Source organism: Lynx rufus, unplaced genomic scaffold, assembly GCF_022079265.1.
Source record: "Lynx rufus isolate CCGP_SWC_20201006 ecotype Redwood Valley unplaced genomic scaffold, mLynRuf1.p SCAF_2, whole genome shotgun sequence".
NCBI classification, from domain to species: domain Eukaryota; kingdom Metazoa; phylum Chordata; class Mammalia; order Carnivora; family Felidae; genus Lynx; species Lynx rufus.
The window spans coordinates 168761796-168781682 of record NW_025814834.1 but is presented as its reverse complement, the minus strand read 5'-3'; the positions used below and the strand labels follow the sequence as shown (position 1 = coordinate 168781682).

The window sequence follows — 19887 nt, the reverse complement described above, 5'->3', positions numbered from 1 at the left end:
TCTTTCTCCTCATTTTCCCTATTCGACCTTGTTCATCGCTATACATGATTTAAAATACTGATGAAATAAGACTGAGCTGTGAAACCTGACATGGCCATCTCAACTAGTACTGATCATACTTTGTCTCATATCTCCCTTGAAAAAGTTGGCACATGGCAACAATTCATTCATTCATTCATGCAACAATTCATTCATTCATTCATGCAACAAATTGTTATGGAGTTATCTCATACATGCCAAGCTATATTCTAAGTACTGAGGGTATGGCATTGAACAAAATACCTCAGTTTTTCTGAATGAATTAATAATATTCTTGTTGGGGGAGGTAAAAAGTGAATTGATAAATAGATCAATATATAATATGTAAGATCTGGGGTTGTAGAAGACAATGAAAAGCAAGATAAGAGACTAGAGGGTGATAGGGATGTGTGTCTGTCCTTGTGCTATTTAGATGGGGTAGAACGCCTGTTTGAGGTAAGATTTATCAGAGATCTGAGTGAAGTGGGGGCTTGATCCATGTGAAATTCTTGGGGAGAGAGTGTTCTTGGCAGAGGGAGCAACAAATGAAAAGTTCCTAAAGTGAGCACATGAATGTGATTGTCAGAAAACTACAGGGAAGCTGGTGTGGCTGGAGTAGAGTGGACAATGGAGAGGAAGTAGGAGATGGCTTCAGGGAAGGAGGGCCTGATTACACAGGGCCTTGTAAACCAAGGTGAGGGCTTTGGCTTATACTCTGAGTGAGATGGAAAGGTCCTGGAGGATTGCAGTTGGCTTGCATTTTCAAAGGTTCACTTTCCTATCATTTATGCAAAGGAGCCATCTCAGATGCTACTGAGAAGCGAAGTAAGCTAAGAATTGAGAATTGGCTGTTCAAGTAATGTAATGATTTGTTTGGTTGACTAGTGTGCAGAAGACCCCAGAAGCAATCTGTTGATTTTGTGGCAGGTCACAGATTGCTATGAGTAAAGGACCCACTTTGATCTTATCTCAGAGATTCTTTATCAGTGTGATTCTTTGGCCAGTTGTCTCTTTTTCACTATGTAAAGATTTGTGCAGTGGTCTTGGAGTATAACTCATTGCTTCATTTTTTTTTTTTAAGTTTATATATTTTGAGAGAGAGAGAGAGCAGGGGAGGAACAGAGAGAGGGAGAGAGATCGGACCCCAAGCAGACTCTGTACTGGCAGCACAGAGCCCGACATGGGGCTTGAACTGATGAACTGTGAGATCATGACCTGAGCTGAAATCAAGAGGCAGATGCTTAACTGACTGAGCCACCCAGGCACCCCAAATATATTTAAAATTTTTTTTAATGTATATTTTATTTTTGAGAGAGAGAGAGAGAGAGAGAGAGAGAGACAGAGCACGAGTGGGGGAGGGGCAGAGAGAGAGGGAGGCAGAGGATTCGAAGCAGGCTCCAGGCTCTGAGCTGTCAGCATAGAGCCTGATGCGGGGCTGGAACTCACGAACCGCAAGATCATGACCTGGGCCTAAGCCAGCACTTAACCGACTGAGCCACGCAGGCACCTCCATTGCTTCATTCTTTCAGCTCTGCTTTTTACTAATCTGTGGCCTCTGCTTAACCACCAGGGCCATCCGGGGCCATGGTTGTGATTTCTTTCCTCGCAGTGTCATCGCTTGCTCTGCAGCCATCTTCACAACAGTTACTGTTGCACTTTTATGTTTTGATCATTTGGCTTGGATATGACAGACGCTGTGGAAATGTAATGGCAGGAACTTCATGTTCAATTAGATATAAAGAATGGGGGAAGTGAAGAAAATCAAGACAACTGGTGTTTACTCTTACATGACATCTGAGGAGAGTAATGTTATAAATACCAGGGCAAGAGCATGTGGGAGGGAAAGTATGATTTTGGCCATGATAAGTTTGAGGTGTTAGAGGGGGTACATATTGCACCATCTAGCAAGTATTTAAAGGCCTCAGGGGCATCATTTGGCTACTGTTCTGCATTAAACTCCTGAGTCCAAAAGTATCCCAATACCATAAATCCTCACCCAAAAGGACCTTAAACATTAAGTGGCCCAATCCCCAACCAGTTTTCCGAATCTCTCTATAATATCCCGTCTTAGGCAGTCTTTGAATCTCCATTCAGACATTCCTTAGGCCATTTTTTCTCTATCCATTTGTAATTCCCATAACAAGTCCTAATTGTAAGCCCTGGGGATTAAGTAAGATAATGCCCTTTCCATGTGTCAAGTATCAGGATATGGGCAAATTGTTTTCATGCCCTTCTCTGGGTCTTCTCTTTTCCAAATAAAATGTTTCCTATGCTTTCACTGTCTCCTCATGGGATATTTGGAGACAATTCACGTCTTGGTCTGTTATCTTGGAAGATGTCTATATATATTTTTTTTTTGTTTGTTTAAATCTGTCTTAATGTTTGGCAGATGGGACTAAGAACAGGGCTCTGGCACTGGGCATTGTATGGAAACCAATTTGACAATAAATTTCATATTAAAAAAATAAAAAGGAAGCATTAAAAAAAAAAAAAAGAACAGGGCTCTGTGGTTGGCCTGACCATTGCAGAGTAGGACAGCACCAATCTTGTCAGTTACTCCAAGCATACCATCCGACAGTGATTTTCCTGATATAAAACATACATAGTATACAGGTATTACCAAGAGAACAGAAAGCATATGTTCACCCAAAAACCTGTACGTGAACATTCCTTGTAGTGTTACTCATATTAGCCAAAAAGTAGAAACAATGCAAATGCGTATTAACTGATGTATATAAACAAAATATGGTATACCCATACAGTGAATGATCAACCATGAAAATGGATGAAGTACTACTTGAAAACATTATGCTAAATGAAAGAAACCAGACACAAAATACCACATATTGTATGATTCCATTTATATGAAATGTGCATGATAGGCAAATCTGTAAAGACAGAAAGTAAATCAATAGTTGCCAGGGGCTAGAGGGAGGAGGGAATGGGGAGCGATTGCTAATGGGTACAGGGTTTCTTTCTGAAGTGATAAAAATGTTCTGAAATTAGGTAGTGGTGATAGCTGCACAGCATTGAGAATGTATTAAAAATTACTGAGTTGTACACTTTAAAGTGGTGAATGTTAATGGTGTGTGAATTGTATCTTAGTAAAGCTGTCATAAATATGGGTATTACTTCCTATCTGAAGGTGAGGATCTTATGAGGATTAAATGAAATAACACATACAAAGTGCTTAAAGCACAGTGCCTGGTATAATATGTTTCTTCATATGTTAACATAGTATGTTACTTTATTAGTGATTAATATTGTTGCTCTTCATGAAAATAACACTGCTTAAACATTGGTAGGTAAGCTGCAACTTTTATTCACTGCTCCCTTTGTGCATTATTACCTGTTACCTAGTATAGAGTTAATAAATACTTTGTGAATGAATCTGTTTTTGTTCATATGCATGTTTAGCCACATTTGCCAAAGTGGTTGTCTTTTGCTGTTGTTCTTCGCAGCGTGTTACTGAATCAGCATCATTGGATCTAACTTTGAGCTTGTAGTAGTAGCAATCAGAGCCAATAGTTTGAGCCAGTAGTAGTAATCAGAGTGATATGAATCTCTTGACAGTGCATATTTCAGAGTTGGAGTTAGGAGTATTGACTCAGTTTGGGGAAGGAAAGGTTCTACCTTGAATTCGAGGTGAAGGTAGGGACAAAGTGATTCTTGAGCTTTTTTGCAGTAACATAATTCTGCTTTATGTTTTTATGAGAACATAATTGGCCTTTCTTAAAGTCAACATCAAATATAGGCAATATGCTAGGTAACAGTGCAGTGAATATCTTCTTGGGGGCACTGGTGGTTGAAATTGTATCAGTCACTTGAAATGTAAATTAATATTTATTATAAAAGCATAAAATATGGTCCTATTTAATAACCATTGTGAATGCAGCCAACTGAATAAAAACAATAAAGTTCGAATAAATAAATAAATAAATAAATAAATAAAAGAGCATAATTGGCCTGTCAAAAACGTGGTTCTTAATGGTTTATTATCAGTTCTCTGAAGAGTAGAGGACTTCATCTTGTTTTAAAAAAAAATCTGTTCCTAGAAACTTAACAAATTTAAACTGATAATTTGTTCCACTGAACCTAACCCACAATTTCCACATATAAGAAATTATTTTAAAATAAGATAGAAACATTTTTTCTTTGAAAAAAATTTTTTTGAAAAATTCACATCCTTTTATATATGTTAACTAACTTGGATGTAAATTCAAAAAAATAATAATAAAAATAAATTCACATCTTTTGATAAAGTTGGCATTCTACTAATAACACTGAGTTGCTTCTACAACTGTATCAGCAAGGTGCCATCTACTTATACTGAGGTTCATGAAGAGAAGTTTTTGTTTGTATTATCCAGCATTCTTTCTAAGCCCAGTGGAAATGTTTTCCTTTGGTCTCTAAGGAATGGTTGTGCTCCTCAGCTTCTTTCAGCCTTCTGCATCCCATGAACCATATAGTTGATCACATTTCCTGGCTGTCGTAAACCGTTGGGGGGCTCAGTGTCCACTTCGCGGCTCTCACCTCTGGGAAGTTCCAGGACTTCTGTCCTGGCCTTTCACGAACACCCCTTCCTCTGGACTCCCAACTTTTGTTTCTTACTTTTCTCTTCTAATTTATAGAAATACTCTTTTATTTTTATTTCTGTTTGTGTATATCTTATTTATCTTCAAAAGCTGCTTTTATAATTCTTTGGGAGACAAGGCTACCATTGTTGAAACCAGTATTCTAAAAATTACCCCCAAAACATCTACCTATAACTTTCCCCTCATACCAATAGGGAGGAATGGAAGAGAAGGCAAAAGGAGTTTGTAAGCTTTTCTTTTTTTGAAGCTTTTTTGAGTGTCTCTTTTTCCTGTTTTTTTAATAGAAGTTGGTGATATGGCAAAGCAGTACATAGAGAAGGGTCTTTTGGTTCCAGATCATGTGATCACACGCCTAATGATGTCGGAGTTGGAGAATAGGCGCGGCCAGCACTGGCTACTAGATGGTGAGTTGAACCTGTGGGTAAGCTGGATTTCTGTGACTAGTTGGTTGTGCACACTCCCTTAATTTCTGACCCATTGCAAAATACTTTTTGTTCCAAGCTTTCAGTCATTTATTAAGGCATATTCCAATTTGGCAAAATGATAGAAATTCACTGTGATAAAGCGTTTTCATTTCTGTCTCCAGACTACCATCCCTAGAGCCATTGACTTGAAGCAAACCTTTACTGAATTCCCTTTACTGTTACAGTTTCGATGGTGCTCATTGTTTCCATGACTAAGTTGTCATAGGTATGACGCATCTTAAATCAGAGGTTCTTTCATTCATAATAGGCCACACAAATTACACCATGAGTTACCATTTTTCATCTGTCAGGTTAACAAAGATAGAAAATTTGAAGATCTTTTATCGAGTGTAAAGGAAATAAATATTATTGAGAGTATAAAACAGGCAACCATTGGAGGACAGTTTAGCCATCTTTATACTTTTTTTTAAGTTTATTTTTATTTATTTTGAAAGGGAAAGAGAGAGCATGTACATGTGAGAGCATGGGGGAGAGCAGGAGGGAGAGAGAGAGAGAGAGAGAGAGAGAGAGAGAGAGAGAGAATCCCAAGCAGGCTCTAAGCTGTCAGCACAGAGCCCAACGCAGGGCTCAGTCTCAGGAACTGTGAGATCATGACCTGAGCCGAGACCAAGATTTGGACACGTAACTGACTGAGTTGTCCAGGCACCCCAGCATTCTTTATATTTCCTGACTCAGCAGTTCCCTGCCGGATTTCTTCCTAAAGAAAGGTTGTCAAGGTTGTCTGTTCTCATCATTATTTGTAACTAGCAAGACACTGATAACAACCTAAGTATCTATCATAGGGATGCCTTAAAAATTAGTATGTCTGTTAACCGAATAATGTGTACCTATGTGTTGGCATGGATAGATCTCTAAGATGCACTGCCGAGTGAAAACAGCTAGCTGCAGTAGAGTCTATATCATATACTATTATTTATGTAAACATGGAAGGATGCTGTGGTATTTATTACTCTCTCCATGTAGAAATACATGCATAAGCTCTCTTTGAAAGGATATTAAAAAGACTGATATAGTCTTTGATACTGTTTGATTTTTTTTTTTTTTGAGTACGTATTTAGGTAACACCTGGACCTTATTTAAGACCTCTATTAGAGGTTCCTAAATTTTTTAGGCAAATAGGCCCCTTGATGACAACTATGATATTTCTCCTAGGAAATGCCTGCAGATGCTTACACACAACATATTACAATTCTCCATGAAGCTGAAATTCAGAATCTTCTACTTTAAATTTTAAGAAAAACAATGGACTGGGTGGATTATTTCTTATTCTTGAATAGCAAGATTCCTGGGTACAATAAAAATAGAAACTTGATGAGCATGCTACTTTCTAGGACCACAGAATGGCAGAGAATGAGATTTCTCTATGAGGAACTTGTTTCCATTGCAGAGCGGTTTTTAGTTCACACAAGGCACTCAATCCCATATTAATTTTGTGAAACTGAAGCTTCAGGAAGTTGTGACAGTTGAAACCTTGATGTTTGCCAGCCACAGAGAAGCCAGATGAATTGCCTACATTTAAACTATGAGATTGGCTATATTTCTCCTAAAGTCTGGAACCATGAGTCTCCAAAATGACTAGTATGGTGCGGTCTTTATTGTCTATTGGTGTTTCTCAAAGTGTGTAGTGTGCAGTGTTAGTAATTGCTAGACAAGAAAGCAGATGTGTCAAGTTAAATATTAAAAATTGCTAGCATTTATTGAGTACTTATTGTGTGCAAGCATTGTTTGGAACACCTGATATTTTTTCATTCAATCCCTACAATACCGTAAGAAGTAGATACTGTTATTCCCATTTAATAGATTAGAAGACTGAGGCAAAGTAGGCTTTAGCTAACTGCTCAAAGGTAGTAAGTGCCAAAGTTAAACACGTTTTCTTTACTTTAGGACTTCATTGAAACTTTAATATAATGCAATTTAACTCTTCACAGAAGGAGACATCATGAGGCATTTTCTGAATTTATTTGATTTTAGAATCCCCCACCTCATTCCCAACACTCACCAAGAACCTACAGGGTTTGTTCTGTGGAGCATTCATTGTGAACTACTATTTAACATATATTCCTCACTTTGTAGGTTTTCTGAACAGTTGACTATAAAGTAGATCACGTCTTTCTAGACTTTGGATTTAAAAATTTGTAACTCTGTTCTCATGGGACTAGAGGGAACTGGTGGATTGAATTAAAAACTTTTGCTGAGAGAAAGGCTATAATGGCCTACAAAAGGCATCCTCTTATTCATTGGGCAATAACGAATAAAACTCCTCTTGTGTGTCAGAAATTACTAGGTGCTGTTGATAGGATGCTAAGACACTGTCCCTATCACAGTAGGGGAATCAGTAAAATAGTTACTGATAGCAGAATAGAAGCATATATATGTGGTACCCCGCAGACACAGAGAAGAAAATTATGTTCTGGTAGTGAGAGGAGGTATTGGAACAACGTTATGGAAAAAGAGATAAATAGAGGTTCTGCAGGTTGATGAATGGGGGTTGGAAGGCAGATGTTCTCTGCAGAAGGGCATGTGAACTAGGTAAGAAAAGGATGACATAGCTTAGTATTTTCCTGGGCCTGCAAGCAGAGGCACGCAGGGGAAATCCTGGAGTGGATGGTGTTTGATTCAGTACAAAGATGGTGGAACCAGAAATTGTTTGCTCCCGGGACCATTGAAAAGTTAATTAGGGCCATAACATGATCAGATTTGTGTCTCAGAAAGACTGTTCTGTTAGCAGAGGAGAGAGTAGGTGGTGGGGCAGGGACGAGGCGGAGGCTAGAAGCCAAATACAAGACTGTTGGAATATTTGGACCATGGGATGTTGAAAGCCTGAATTTGGGCAATGGTGGTAAGATGGAAAAGAGGCACCATCCAGGAGAGAATGGATTGAGGGGGAAAAATTGACAGGAGTTATGAGTGAGGTTAGCTACTACAGCCCTGTGGTTTTCTTTTTTTTTCTTTCCCTCCTTCCCTTCCTTCCTTCCTTCCTGCCTTACCTTGCCTTTCTTTTTTTTCTTTTTTCTTTTTTCTCTTTTCTTTTCTTTTCTTCTCTCTTACTTTCCTTTTCTCTCCTCTCCTCTCCTCTCCTCTCCTCTCCTCTCCTCTCCTCTCCTCTCCTCTCCTCTCCTCTCTTCTCGTCTCTTCTCTCTTTTGTCTTCATACAGGGCTTGGATTCAAGAAGAGTGTGGGATCAAGACCTGAGCTGAGATCAGGAGCCAAACTCACTTAACCAGCTGAGCCACCCAGGCACCCCTGGAGTTTTCTTTTCTTTTTTAGAGATTTTAATTTTTCAAGTAATCTCTATACCCAACGTGGGGCTCCAATTCACAACTTGAGATATAGAGTCCACATGTTCTACTGACTGAGCCAGCCAGGTGCCTCCTGGCTTTTATTGCTCACGGAGGTTTGCACTTTTTGTTTCTTGACTGTCATCACCTCCTTTGCACTTCTCTAGGCCACTTTAATTTCTCCAGGCACGACACATTGACTCACAAAATGTAGTCCTCCACAGTGTGTAGGTGTTTGCCATGATGGGTAAACTTTGACTTTGCCACCACCTGACTATAATTTCTCTGGTTTAAATTCTTTAATTGTAAATCTTGTCACCTTGCAAAGCAGACTTCTGTAGTTTTAGTGTAAACTTTGTTTTAAAAAAGGATTGTCTATATTAAACTCCTTTGGAAAGGTGGTTAGTGTAATAACCACTAACCCCAGTTAGGTGCCAGACTGCCCGTTTGAATCCCAGCTCTGCCATTTACTGACAGTCTGTGACCTTGGGCAAATTGTTTTACCTCTGTGGGCATTTTATTCCTCATGGAAAACAGGGATTAGGAAAGGGTTTGTAAGGATGAACTGAATATATGTAATGTTCTTAAAAGAATGCTTGCCATATAATAAGTGCTATATAGATATGCTATATATCTGTCCTAAGTGATATACAGGTCCTGAATGTTTTTTTTTGTTTTTGTTTTTTTTGGTGACTACATGAAGTGTTAAGTACAGGAATAATTTAAAAAATATTTAGCCATGTGAAATTGAAGGTCAGTTTTAGTTATGGAATGCTTCTGTGTTTTGCTTTTGCCATAACTATTCCTCTCAGGGAGAATAACTAAAGTTCTTTTACATCACAGGCCTGTTTTTAGTGAAGTGCGTCAGTATCATGGCTGATTTAGTTTGTATCTTTCTCCTTGAAGACCCATCTGGTCACTTTTTCAGTTGTGATTTTCCTTTAAAGCTCTGGAATAAATCCATTTGGCAAAGTGAGGAGTGTTAAGAATGCCTCATTCTGTGTTCAGCCTTAAACTCCTTATGTTACAGGGCACATGCTCTGTGGAGGACGTGCCTGTTGAGTGTGCTAAAGGTGATTGAATGTGCAAAGGTCGAGAAAAGAATTCTGGATGACAGATGACTCATCATCTTGGTCCATATGTCTGTAGAGAGGCATCTGCAAATGGTGGGTGGAAACAAGTAGAGTGGACGCCAGCCAAGGGAAGGCCAGGAGGGGTTGGTGGATGGGGTGCCTGAGTGCTGTGTGGTTTGGTCAGCTATGTCCTTGCTAAAGATAGTTCAGCTCTACCTTACCTTTGCAGTTTTCTCTCCAGCTGAGTAAGAAACACTGTTTTATGTGTTAATACTTGTATATATCTGTGGGGGGCTTTTCTCCTTTTTTCTTTCTCTCCCTCTATCTTTTATGTCCTTAGAAGTTGAATGTATGAGAACAGTTTTAAAAAGTTTCTTTAATTTTTAAGACAAATATTCTACTAGAAGAATGGAATGTGCTGCAAGCTTTCTAATTTTGTTATAAAACCATGCATGTTTTTTTTTTTCCAGTTTCATATAAAGAAAGTATTTACTACTTATTAGGTGAAATAGCTAGAGAACAGTAACTCTCTTTAAAACAAATATAAATTCTTCACTTTTTAAAAATAGGGCTGGCAGCTGGGTGGGGCCGGTAGGGAGATGTGTTGGTAATAGGGGTTTTCATTTCTAAATTTGACTGCCAACCTGTGTGTTTAAATAGTAGCCTGCAAGTTCTCAAACTCCTTCCTAATTTATCTACAGGTAACAAGAAGTAACAGAATTGTCTACCATACGATTTTAGGTGAGGCATCAAAATATTTAACATTGGTTGTCACAGTTTGGTTTCATAAAAAAATATTAAATTTTAGAATAATGAGTGGAATATAATTTAAGCCTTTCATCGGAATAAAGATCCCTTTGGAATGAGAGTTATCATTCAGTCTGTGGTTGTATGTTTCATTTGTGGTTCAGCACAGTGTCGAATGCTAATAACTAGGGCTTTCTGTAGATAATTCTGGAATTTTTTTTTTTTTTACCAGAAGTCAGAGTTGCTTGAATGTGTGCAGTGTTTGTGTGTGTTTGTTTGCCCTGAGAGTTAAATGATCTCAGATCTGCAGTATTTCCAAGGTACATACTTACTCAGAGCCCTTGGTAACCAAGTAAATGGTGGATGGTAGAAAACCAAACTACATATGATAGCCATGTAGCCGTAATAGTCACCTCCAGAATAGAACATCTGTAAAATTCTGTTTTTAAAACAAACTTGACATTTTTTTTTTTTAATTTTTTTTTCAACGTTTATTTATTTTTGGGACAGAGAGAGACAGAGCATGAACGGGGGAGGGGCAGAGAGAGAGGGAGACACAGAATCGGAAACAGGCTCCAGGCTCTAAGCCATCAGCCCAGAGCCTGAAGCGGGGCTCGAACTCACGGACCGCGAGATCGTGACCTGGCTGAAGTCGGACGCTTAACCGACTGCGCCACCCAGGCGCCCCCAAACTTGACATTTTTTATCATCTTCTTGGAAGAAGGAATTATAACTGCTTTTGATTATACTTTGTACATCATTACTAAATATTCAGATATTCTTCAATGAAAGGATTTGTAGACATGTCATTAATTTCAGGTTGAATATTGTACTAGGGGAGAACACATGACTTCACCAGGGGAAGATGGGCAAAAAGAAGAAATGGTATCTGTGTATACTTTAAATGAAACTTAAAAAATAAATCAATGAAACTAAACAATAATATTGGTCGAGTTACACAGGAAAAGACCATTACTTAGCAGGGTTAGGTTATGAAAAGTCATTTTGGTCACACCTGACTTGAAATTTAGCACACTCTCATCTTGTGCTATACCTTATCCAAAGAGCGGAGCCTGTTCAGACTTTATGTCTAGCTATTGATTTCATTAAAGCTAGTGCAGCCTCTTTGTTAGTGGTCCCAGGTGATTGTGCAAATTTCTTTCGGTTCTAAGTCTTCATAATTTTTCCTACAACTGAGTATTTATTGAGCACCAACTCTGTGCCAGGCACTGTCAAGACACCACAATAGAGCAACATAGTAGGTGGGACCTGGCCTTCTTGGCATTTAGAATCTAGTGGTGATTCAGCTTTTGTGCTGCCCTAGGCAATGAGGATTGCCTTTGATTTCTGTGATTTAAATCTAACCTATAAGAACTTTGTTTTTATTCTATGACTTCCCTACTTTCAGTGTCCTTGGTGTCTGTATGAGCTCAGAGGATCGGACTGAAAAACATGGTAAAATAAAGCCTTGGGTATCTTCTCTTGTTCATTTGGTTGGATTCTGTCCTGAGACCCTGTTCCCATGTCCATTTCTGGTGGCTTTTTTCTTCTGTGTGATCTGACTGCTGTCTTGGGATGGGGAACAATTTTAATATGGCAGGCAACTCTGAGTTTGTTTATTTGCTCTGTGTTTCCAGAGAATGACTAGATTTTAACAAGTAAGCATTAAGGGCCATATGGAAAACATATGTATACAGATATTTGAACACACCCTAGAAAAACTTGGTTCAGAGATCAAAACGCAAATTGAGTTATACATTTTATGGTGCGTCTTGATGAGCTTGGCATTGGTCTGTCTGAGGAGGGAATAGCATATTTTCTGAGCTTAGTCCAGGAGGAGCAAATGCTGAATAAATAACTGCAGTCTAGGACCTTGGGAGCCCCAGTGGAGGGGGTGAAAGGTGAGAGGTAGCACCCAGGAGAAAGGAACTGACCCTATCTTAGGGGTGAGGGAGGCAGCTGTTAAATGGAAGGCTTCCTGGAGTAGGTGACAGCAAGAACTAAGTTTTGAAAGTGAGAATAAAAGCTTAATCTTCTAGGTGGAGGGATCACTATATGCAAAACAGCATGGTGTATTCTGGAAACCACAGGTAACTGGATAATTCTAGAGCTGAAAATATGAGCATATGAGGTCAGAAAAGTGGGTAGGGGCAAAAGTTAAACACTTCATGAAATTCAAATACAGGGCATTGAATAAACATCAAAGTCAATACTAATTTTTTTTTTACATTTATTCATTTTTGAGAGACAGAGCACAAGCCGGGGAGGGGCAGAGGGAGAGGGAGACACAGAATCTGAAGCAGGCTCCAGACTCTCGAGCTGTCAGCACAGAGCCCGACGTGGGGCTCGAGCTCACAAACTGCGAGATCATGACCTGAGAGAAGTTGGACGCTTAACCGACTGAGCCACCCAGGCGCCCCAACATCAAAGTTAATATTAGAAATGAGTTAGGAAGCTTAAAATGTAAAACTTTGAGTTTGAAAGAATAACTTATTTTTTAACTTTTTAACCAACACTTTAAAATTAACTTAATTTTTAACATGTTTAGATCTACTTTAGATATTAAACTGTGATTTCTCTCTATTTGGGCATGTCTCATACACTTTAAGATACACTTAGCCCCTTTGCTGTTGCCACTTAATTAGAAGTCTATAAAGTAAGGCATAGGATGAAGCTGTCTTCAAATCCTAATTTTAGATGGAAGGAGAGCCTCCTTCCCTAATTTATGAAACAGGTATCTTGGGAATTGGATGGATTGAGAACATTCATTGCAAAGCTTTATCCAAAGCATCTAAAGCATACTTTGCCAGGTTTTTTTTTTTTCAAATTAAAAAAAATTATTTATTTATTTCGAGGGAGAGCAAGAGCACAAGTGTGGGAGGGACAGAGAGAAGGAGAGACAGAATCCCAAGCACTGCTCCATCAGTGCAAAAGTCCAATGTGGGGCTCAGACTCACAAACTGTGAGATCATGACCTGAGCCAAGGTCAAGAGTCAGATGCTTAACTGACTGTGCCACTCAGGCACCCTTTTTTCTGGTTTGTTAATGAAACAATTGCTGGGCATTTACTAAATACACAGCACTATATCAGAACAGTAATGTGGTGGAAAAAGCGCGGACTTATAACTGAGTATCATTATGTAATTTATTAGCTGTGTAGTCTTGAGCAAGCAAACTTACCTTTCTTGGATTCTTTTTCCTCATCCATAGAATTAGTAGCAGTATGTATGGCATAGGTTCGCGAGGATTGGCTAACAAATATGACGACGCTCTTAGTGGAATCCTAAAACGTAGTAGGTGGTCACATGATAGTATGTGTTATTATGTATCGATGTTGTATATACATACAACCACATGTTGATGCTGATACAGATGTTAGAACTTAGCATTTCATTAATAAATGGCTGATAAACTTAAAAATGTCATTTTAATAAGCAAAGATCATCATATTCATCCCTCATTAAGTACACCTGGGGAAAGTATAACTAAACAAAATTCCCCAGCCTCCATTAAACCTTACCTACTAATATAAAACAAAACAATATAAAACTCTGATGACTGCCCTAGTACTAGGAAGAAAAACCCAGATTTTGTGAAGGTGAACAAGTTGATTAGGGTTAAGAGGAGAGTAAGATGTGGGAAAAGTGCAGAGAATTTAATTTTATCATTTGACACTGACTTTATAAAAATGGTACATGATTACTGTAAAGCATTCAAGCCATATGGCAAAATATAAGGGAAAGGAGCTAGTCACCTAAAATCCCAGTAGCCAGAAATAATCAGGGTTAACAGTTGAGAACCTGTCATTCTAGACCCCTCCTCACGCACATAGGTACCTGAAAGTGTGTAAGTGCGGCTCCCATACTTGATGTACTTTTAAAAATATTTAATTTTACTTAAGTTTAACAATAGCAGAGCTAAAGTGAACCTGAAGGAATTATTACTGAATTTCAGATAAAATCTTTCTTCATCACCCAGGATATTCTTGGGAGAGCTCTTTAAGATTATGAAAGCCATTAGGAGTTGACATATTTGTTTTTTTATTTCATACTTCAAATTGAGACAGAGAGATATTGTCTTTCTTCAGTGAACAGTAAGAGGATTAATGTACTTAGGCTTCCTCCCACCTCTTTTCCCCTCCCTCCGTCTCAGTTTTCAATGGTTTTTGTTGCTAAAATCTATTACAAGTTTTCTTCTGTAACCTGAATTTCCAATTTTTTTTTTTGTCTTACATCTAAAAGATTTAAATGAATTCTGTGGCCTGGTTTTCTCACACAGTACCACATCTCTGTTTCTTTTATTTTGACGATTCTTCTCGTTACGTCTGTGAATAGACTAGAAACCATCAAATTATACACTTGAAACAAGTGAATTGTTTGGCATATGAATTATATCTGAATAAAGCTGTGCTACTTTTTACCACAGCTTTTCCATTCATCATTACCGTGGTGAGCTGGATCTTACTGGATAATTTCCTCCTGCTGTTCTTTCCCTCCTTCCTTCCCTCCGTTGTAACAGAGGGGCTCATGTGATGCCCTCTTCCCTGAGTTTTCACGTTTGAGAACGTCTCCTCATCATTCAGCAGGTTTAGCTGGCCGTGATATTCCTGAGTGACCCCTGTGTCCTTCGGCACTTTGCAGCCTCTGTTTCATCTTGTTCCGACCTGGATTATTTCTCCGCAAAGCCCTGAGGCCAGTGTGACTTTTGACTATGATTTTTTTTTCTTCCTGCATAGACTTCCTGAAGAATTGTTTCCTCATACTTGAAGTAAATAGACCATCTCAGTGTTGTTTCTTGTCCTCCCTCCTATAGGTACTGTGTCCTTTTGATCTCCAATTCAGTTCTTTTCCTTTCAGGAAAGTTCTCCTGTATTACATCTTTTTTGTCCTTTTGTTCAGTTTTTCTATTTTAAGAAAATATATCCACTTACAGTGGATATTATTGAATATTCTTTGTGTTTATCATGTTTTAAAGTTTCATGTTTTTTGTGTTTCCTTTTGCCTTCATCTATGTTCAGACCTCTTTTCTTGAGGGCAAGGGAGGGCAAAACTTTGTTTTTATTCCCTAATGACGTCACAGTTTCCTTACGTTTATGTGCTGTATGTGCTAATGCTGCCAGGCCTTTGCACTCCCTGTGCCTTCTGCCTGCAGCACTGTGCCTTGAGATGGTTATGAGGATGCTCCATTCACGTCTTTACTCAGATATCCTCTCCTTGCCGAGTCCTTCTGGTACCATCCTGTCTACCCATTTCATTCTTTCTTCTTACCTTACAATCATGTAACTTACAGATTGATCTGGATGTTGATATTTTATACCTTCCTGTACCTACAATTATGTTTGACATGTAGAAAAAGCTTATAAATACTTGCCTGATGGTAGGTCTCACCTACCATGTTATATGTACACCATATACCTGGGAGCTGAGCCCATGGAGGGCCATACTCAGCCTCTGTTCTTTTATTTGGGGCAAAAATACGGGCCTGTGGTAAAATCATTGACAAGTTCCTTTTGTCTCAAGTGAGATATAGTGGGACCAGTTTTCCTTTAATTTGTTTATATTGGGATTTGGGTCCCCATATAACAGGTAAACAAAATTCTTAAAGAGAAGGGCCTTTAAGCAAAGGATTTACAGTTAACAGCTCCTTCCTCAATGCAGTATGCATATTCCTTTACTGGCAAAAGGGCTCCATAATTTTTAACTTGTTTAAGAACACAGGTTATAAGCTATGAGTTTCATCTATATCCTTAAACAGGAAAAATCGTTGCACTGATGCCAGAGGACCTCAACACCATTTGGGGATTTCCCCAAGAATCCCTGCCTAATAGGAATTCATCTTTTAACTAAGCCACTTAGAAGATCCAAACTTATGGTTTAAACCCAAATTTTCTGTAGTATGTCTTCTATCAGTGGATCCCGAAGTAGTGATTATAGCATGTCCAGGTTTTTAAATCATTTACTACTAACCTATGAGCTCCTTGAGAGCAGGCACTATTTATTTCAACTCTAAGATACATAATAGGAGAGTTCCAAGTGTCCCTGGAAGATTTCAGTGAGCAGGAAGTAGGTCCTAAGCTCTCAGCACAGTGGGAAATGTGGAGCTCACAAAGTGATATGATGTAGCTTAAGCTCTTGTTTGCCAACATCTGGAGCACAGCTGTGTCTTAGTCTTTTCACCATCTGTTAATAAAAACTGGAAGAAGTGGAATTTGGAGGTCTTGGATACACATACAAGTAAATATTGTGCAAACAGATAAGGTAGTTATAAGATGTAAAACGGAAAAGGCCTTCATCGAGCAGGTTTTGACGGTGATTAATTTTAAGTTGCTAGTGAGGCTTCTGCTTGGTGGTATGAATAGTTTGAATGCCCTTGCGTTAGGGAAGACTATGGTAGAATAACTACCTGCTTTGAACTTCAGTTAATCATTCAGTGATTAATTGTGATGGATTATGGCTTACATATTTTTAACTTGGTTCTTGCTTTCCCAACAGCTGGGAAGAGATGGCTGGTCAGAAGCAACCGTGTTGGCCCCAGATCCTAATGCACATAGGAAGGGGGCCTGGTGTTGTGTGGCCTTTTCTTTTTTTTTTCAACGTTTTTTTATTTTATTTTTGGGACAGAGAGAGACAGAGCATGAACGAGGGAGGGGCAGAGAGAGAGGGAGACACAGAATCGGAAACAGGCTCCAGGCTCTGAGCCATCAGCCCAGAGCCCGACGCGGGGCTCAAACTCACGGACCGCGAGATCGTGACCTGGCTGAAGTCGGATGCTTAACTGACTGCGCCACCCAGGCGCCTTGTGGCCTTTTCATACGTTGCCAGTCCCAGGCGGATGTTAGAAGTTGCCCTTTAAAACTGCGCTTCTATTTCCATCAAGCAGAGGGCTTGCTTTTCTGCCTGGGAATGTGGTGGTGGACTCTGGCTCCCTGCCCTTCCTCTGGAATGAATGCACAACAAATTAGAAAAACAGAAGTGTCCTAGTTCCCCATTCCCCTCCACTGTCTCAGCTTGTTGCTGTGGCACCTCCTGCTTCACCGGCCCTCCCTCAGGCTCTTGGCATGGCTGAGAGGAGCAGATGCCAAGGCCCGGTGGCTGGCACGTCAGGGATTTAGCGACATCTTCCTGCACATGGTGAATCTTTTTTGGGAGGGAGGCTGTCTAAAAAATAACCTGTAGGCACCACAATTAGTGATATAGCATGGTGGATTTTGGGAGAAATTTAACTGCATGAAATTTCAGCTTTCAACATGGATTGGCTATTTGATTAAGCAGGACATGGTAGCTTTTCTAGGCTACGAGGGAGAGGGGACAGCTTAGTATGGAAGCATGAGGTAGGTTTTCTGTACTCCTGGTGAGAAACCACGTGATGGAGTGAGCAGTCTCGTATGTGTCGTTACAGGGAGGAAAGCAAGCTCTCTGGGCTTAAATGTGTTCATTATTTTGCTTTGCCTGTTGGATTCTCTGGTTTCCTCAACAATTAATGGAATATATTCACTTGGATTAGGTTATCTAGGGAGACTGGGATTCTGCTTGTTAGTCATTTAGAAAATGTGTTTCAGGATTACTTTTAGTGAAAATAAAAGTATACCACAATTTATTGCAGTTCTTTCTAAATTGAAGAATTATTCATGCTGCCACCTGTTGACAGAATTAGAGTGTACATCTAGTCTACTTGGTCAGTAATCCCTGCCTACCAGAATACCAAATCCACATGAAATCTGACTATTCTGTGGAATCTGACTGTTCTACATGGAACAGGGGCTACAAGCAAGCATGTTTAAAGAATACACACCCACAGCTAGAGTGGCAAATTCTCTTGGGCCCACCTGTGTAACCATAGCCTGTCTAGTCTGAATCTCTTAGAAGATAACCTCTTAGAATGTACTTTTGAATGCTTTATGTATGCATGCATCTAAGTACTTTCATGTCAAGAATGGCTATTCTTATTTAGAGGCAGATTTTCCATTACAAGATTTACGGGTCATGCTTTAAATTCCATACATCTGCTAATTATATGTTTCCTTTCAGATTCCAATATCCTTGCAATTTGAGACACCAAGGAATTAAATCTTACACCATGAGTAGATCTTTGGAAGAGAACACGGATCAGTGGATGTCAGATGTTAACTAAAGAGCAAAATACCCACATGTTTCCTCACCAAAGTTAAAGTGAACATCTCATGCCCTGATACTGGGACACTCTTGGTTGATAAACAGTTTTCACAGTCTTCATATTGTGATCCTCTGACAATATGTTCACTTAAAAAAATATATGTATGTGGTTGGATAATGGCTCTTCGCTAAAAATGGTTTAAAATGTCCTGGTCAGGTTGTACCTTATCCGACAGTCTGTTCTTGGCAGCTGATTGATGTGAGAATTACATCTTTGATTTGTTCAGCCCAACTTGAGACACTGATATAAATCACTTCAAAGGATGCTGCCTTTTAGGACACCATTTCATGTTGTGTGCCCTGAAGCTTTACATTAGGATGTGTAAGCTGAAGAATATTCATATCTTAAGAGTCTTGCAGACAGATAACCGCCTCTCCTTACTTCGTGGAGCCTTTGCCTTCTGCCTAACCAGGGTGACACAGAGCCCCTCTCTAGGACCTGTGATCCCCCAGGTTTTTGACTCTGCACCCCAAACTTCTGTGAGAGCCCCAGCCCACTGCCAGGGCCTTTGTGACATCTTCAGAGATTAGGACACCACACCTGCCCTAACAATTACGCTATTTGAAGCTAGTCACTTCCAACTGGGTCTTTTATGTCTGTGATACTTGGTTATTAAGGGAAAGGTAAGCCATCCCTCAGTGTCCTTTTTTCTTCTTTATCCTTTTCTCTTTCTCCATTACTCATTCTCCTCTTCCTCCCCCTCTAAGTCTTTACTTTTCCACTGTACCCTCTGGGATTTTCTTTCCTTATAACCTTCTCCACCTTCCTCCTCACACCTACTCTGACTCCGCAGAATACCCTACCTTCTGCCTTAAAGTAAACCTGGGTCTCCCCTTCACGTGTGACCTTCCTGTTACACCTCCTGTTATTGAGGAGACTTGTTCTCTTATATGAACATACTGTGTTTGGTGATGGTGATGGCACTATCCTGTCTCCCCACTGCTCCTTTCATACTTTTATAAAGGTTCACACTTACCCGTCATGTCTTTCTTGTTATCAGACTTGCTGTCTGTCCTTTTACCTCCGGTCCCACATGGTCTTCATTTTCCCTCAGTGTTGGCTCTTTGCCCCACTTGCCACACCTCCCCCCACCCTGTGCCGGCCGCTGTGCTGGGATTTACATACAGAAATTTGTTCCTCACAACTTTCTGGATTGGGCATTACCAGGCTCACTTTATGGGTGCAGAGAGGTGGGTAACCAGGGTTGCAACGTGAGCAGGTGACATAATTGCACCTCAAACCAAGGCAGTGTGTCTCTGGAGCCTGTATTTCTGTCTGCTAAGCTATTTTTCCCTAGTGTGCTTCATGTCGTGTGTACCTTCAATGCCTGTCAGTAGGGAATTGGTTAAATTGTGGTTCATCCAAACCATGGAGTACTCCACAGTTATTAGAGCAAGAGAGCAATGCGTATGTATAGAAAAGAATCTCCAAGATCTATGAAAAGAAAAAAGCAAGGTGCAGAACATTTGTGTATGTGTGGAGAGAATCTGACATGTCTGTGCCTGCAGCACCCCGAAGC

At 39.6% G+C, this 19887-nt stretch overlaps 1 protein-coding gene across 1 annotated transcript in view; it reads left to right on the top strand.

The window, feature by feature from the left end:
* AK4 (adenylate kinase 4) overlaps positions 1 to 19887 on the top strand; it is a 68115-nt gene that overhangs the window by 33405 nt on the left and 14823 nt on the right. The window contains exon 2 of the mRNA XM_047085028.1: positions 4898 to 5017. Within this exon, the coding sequence (XP_046940984.1) occupies positions 4898 to 5017 (120 nt within the window). The remainder of the gene's footprint in view (positions 1 to 4897; positions 5018 to 19887) is intronic.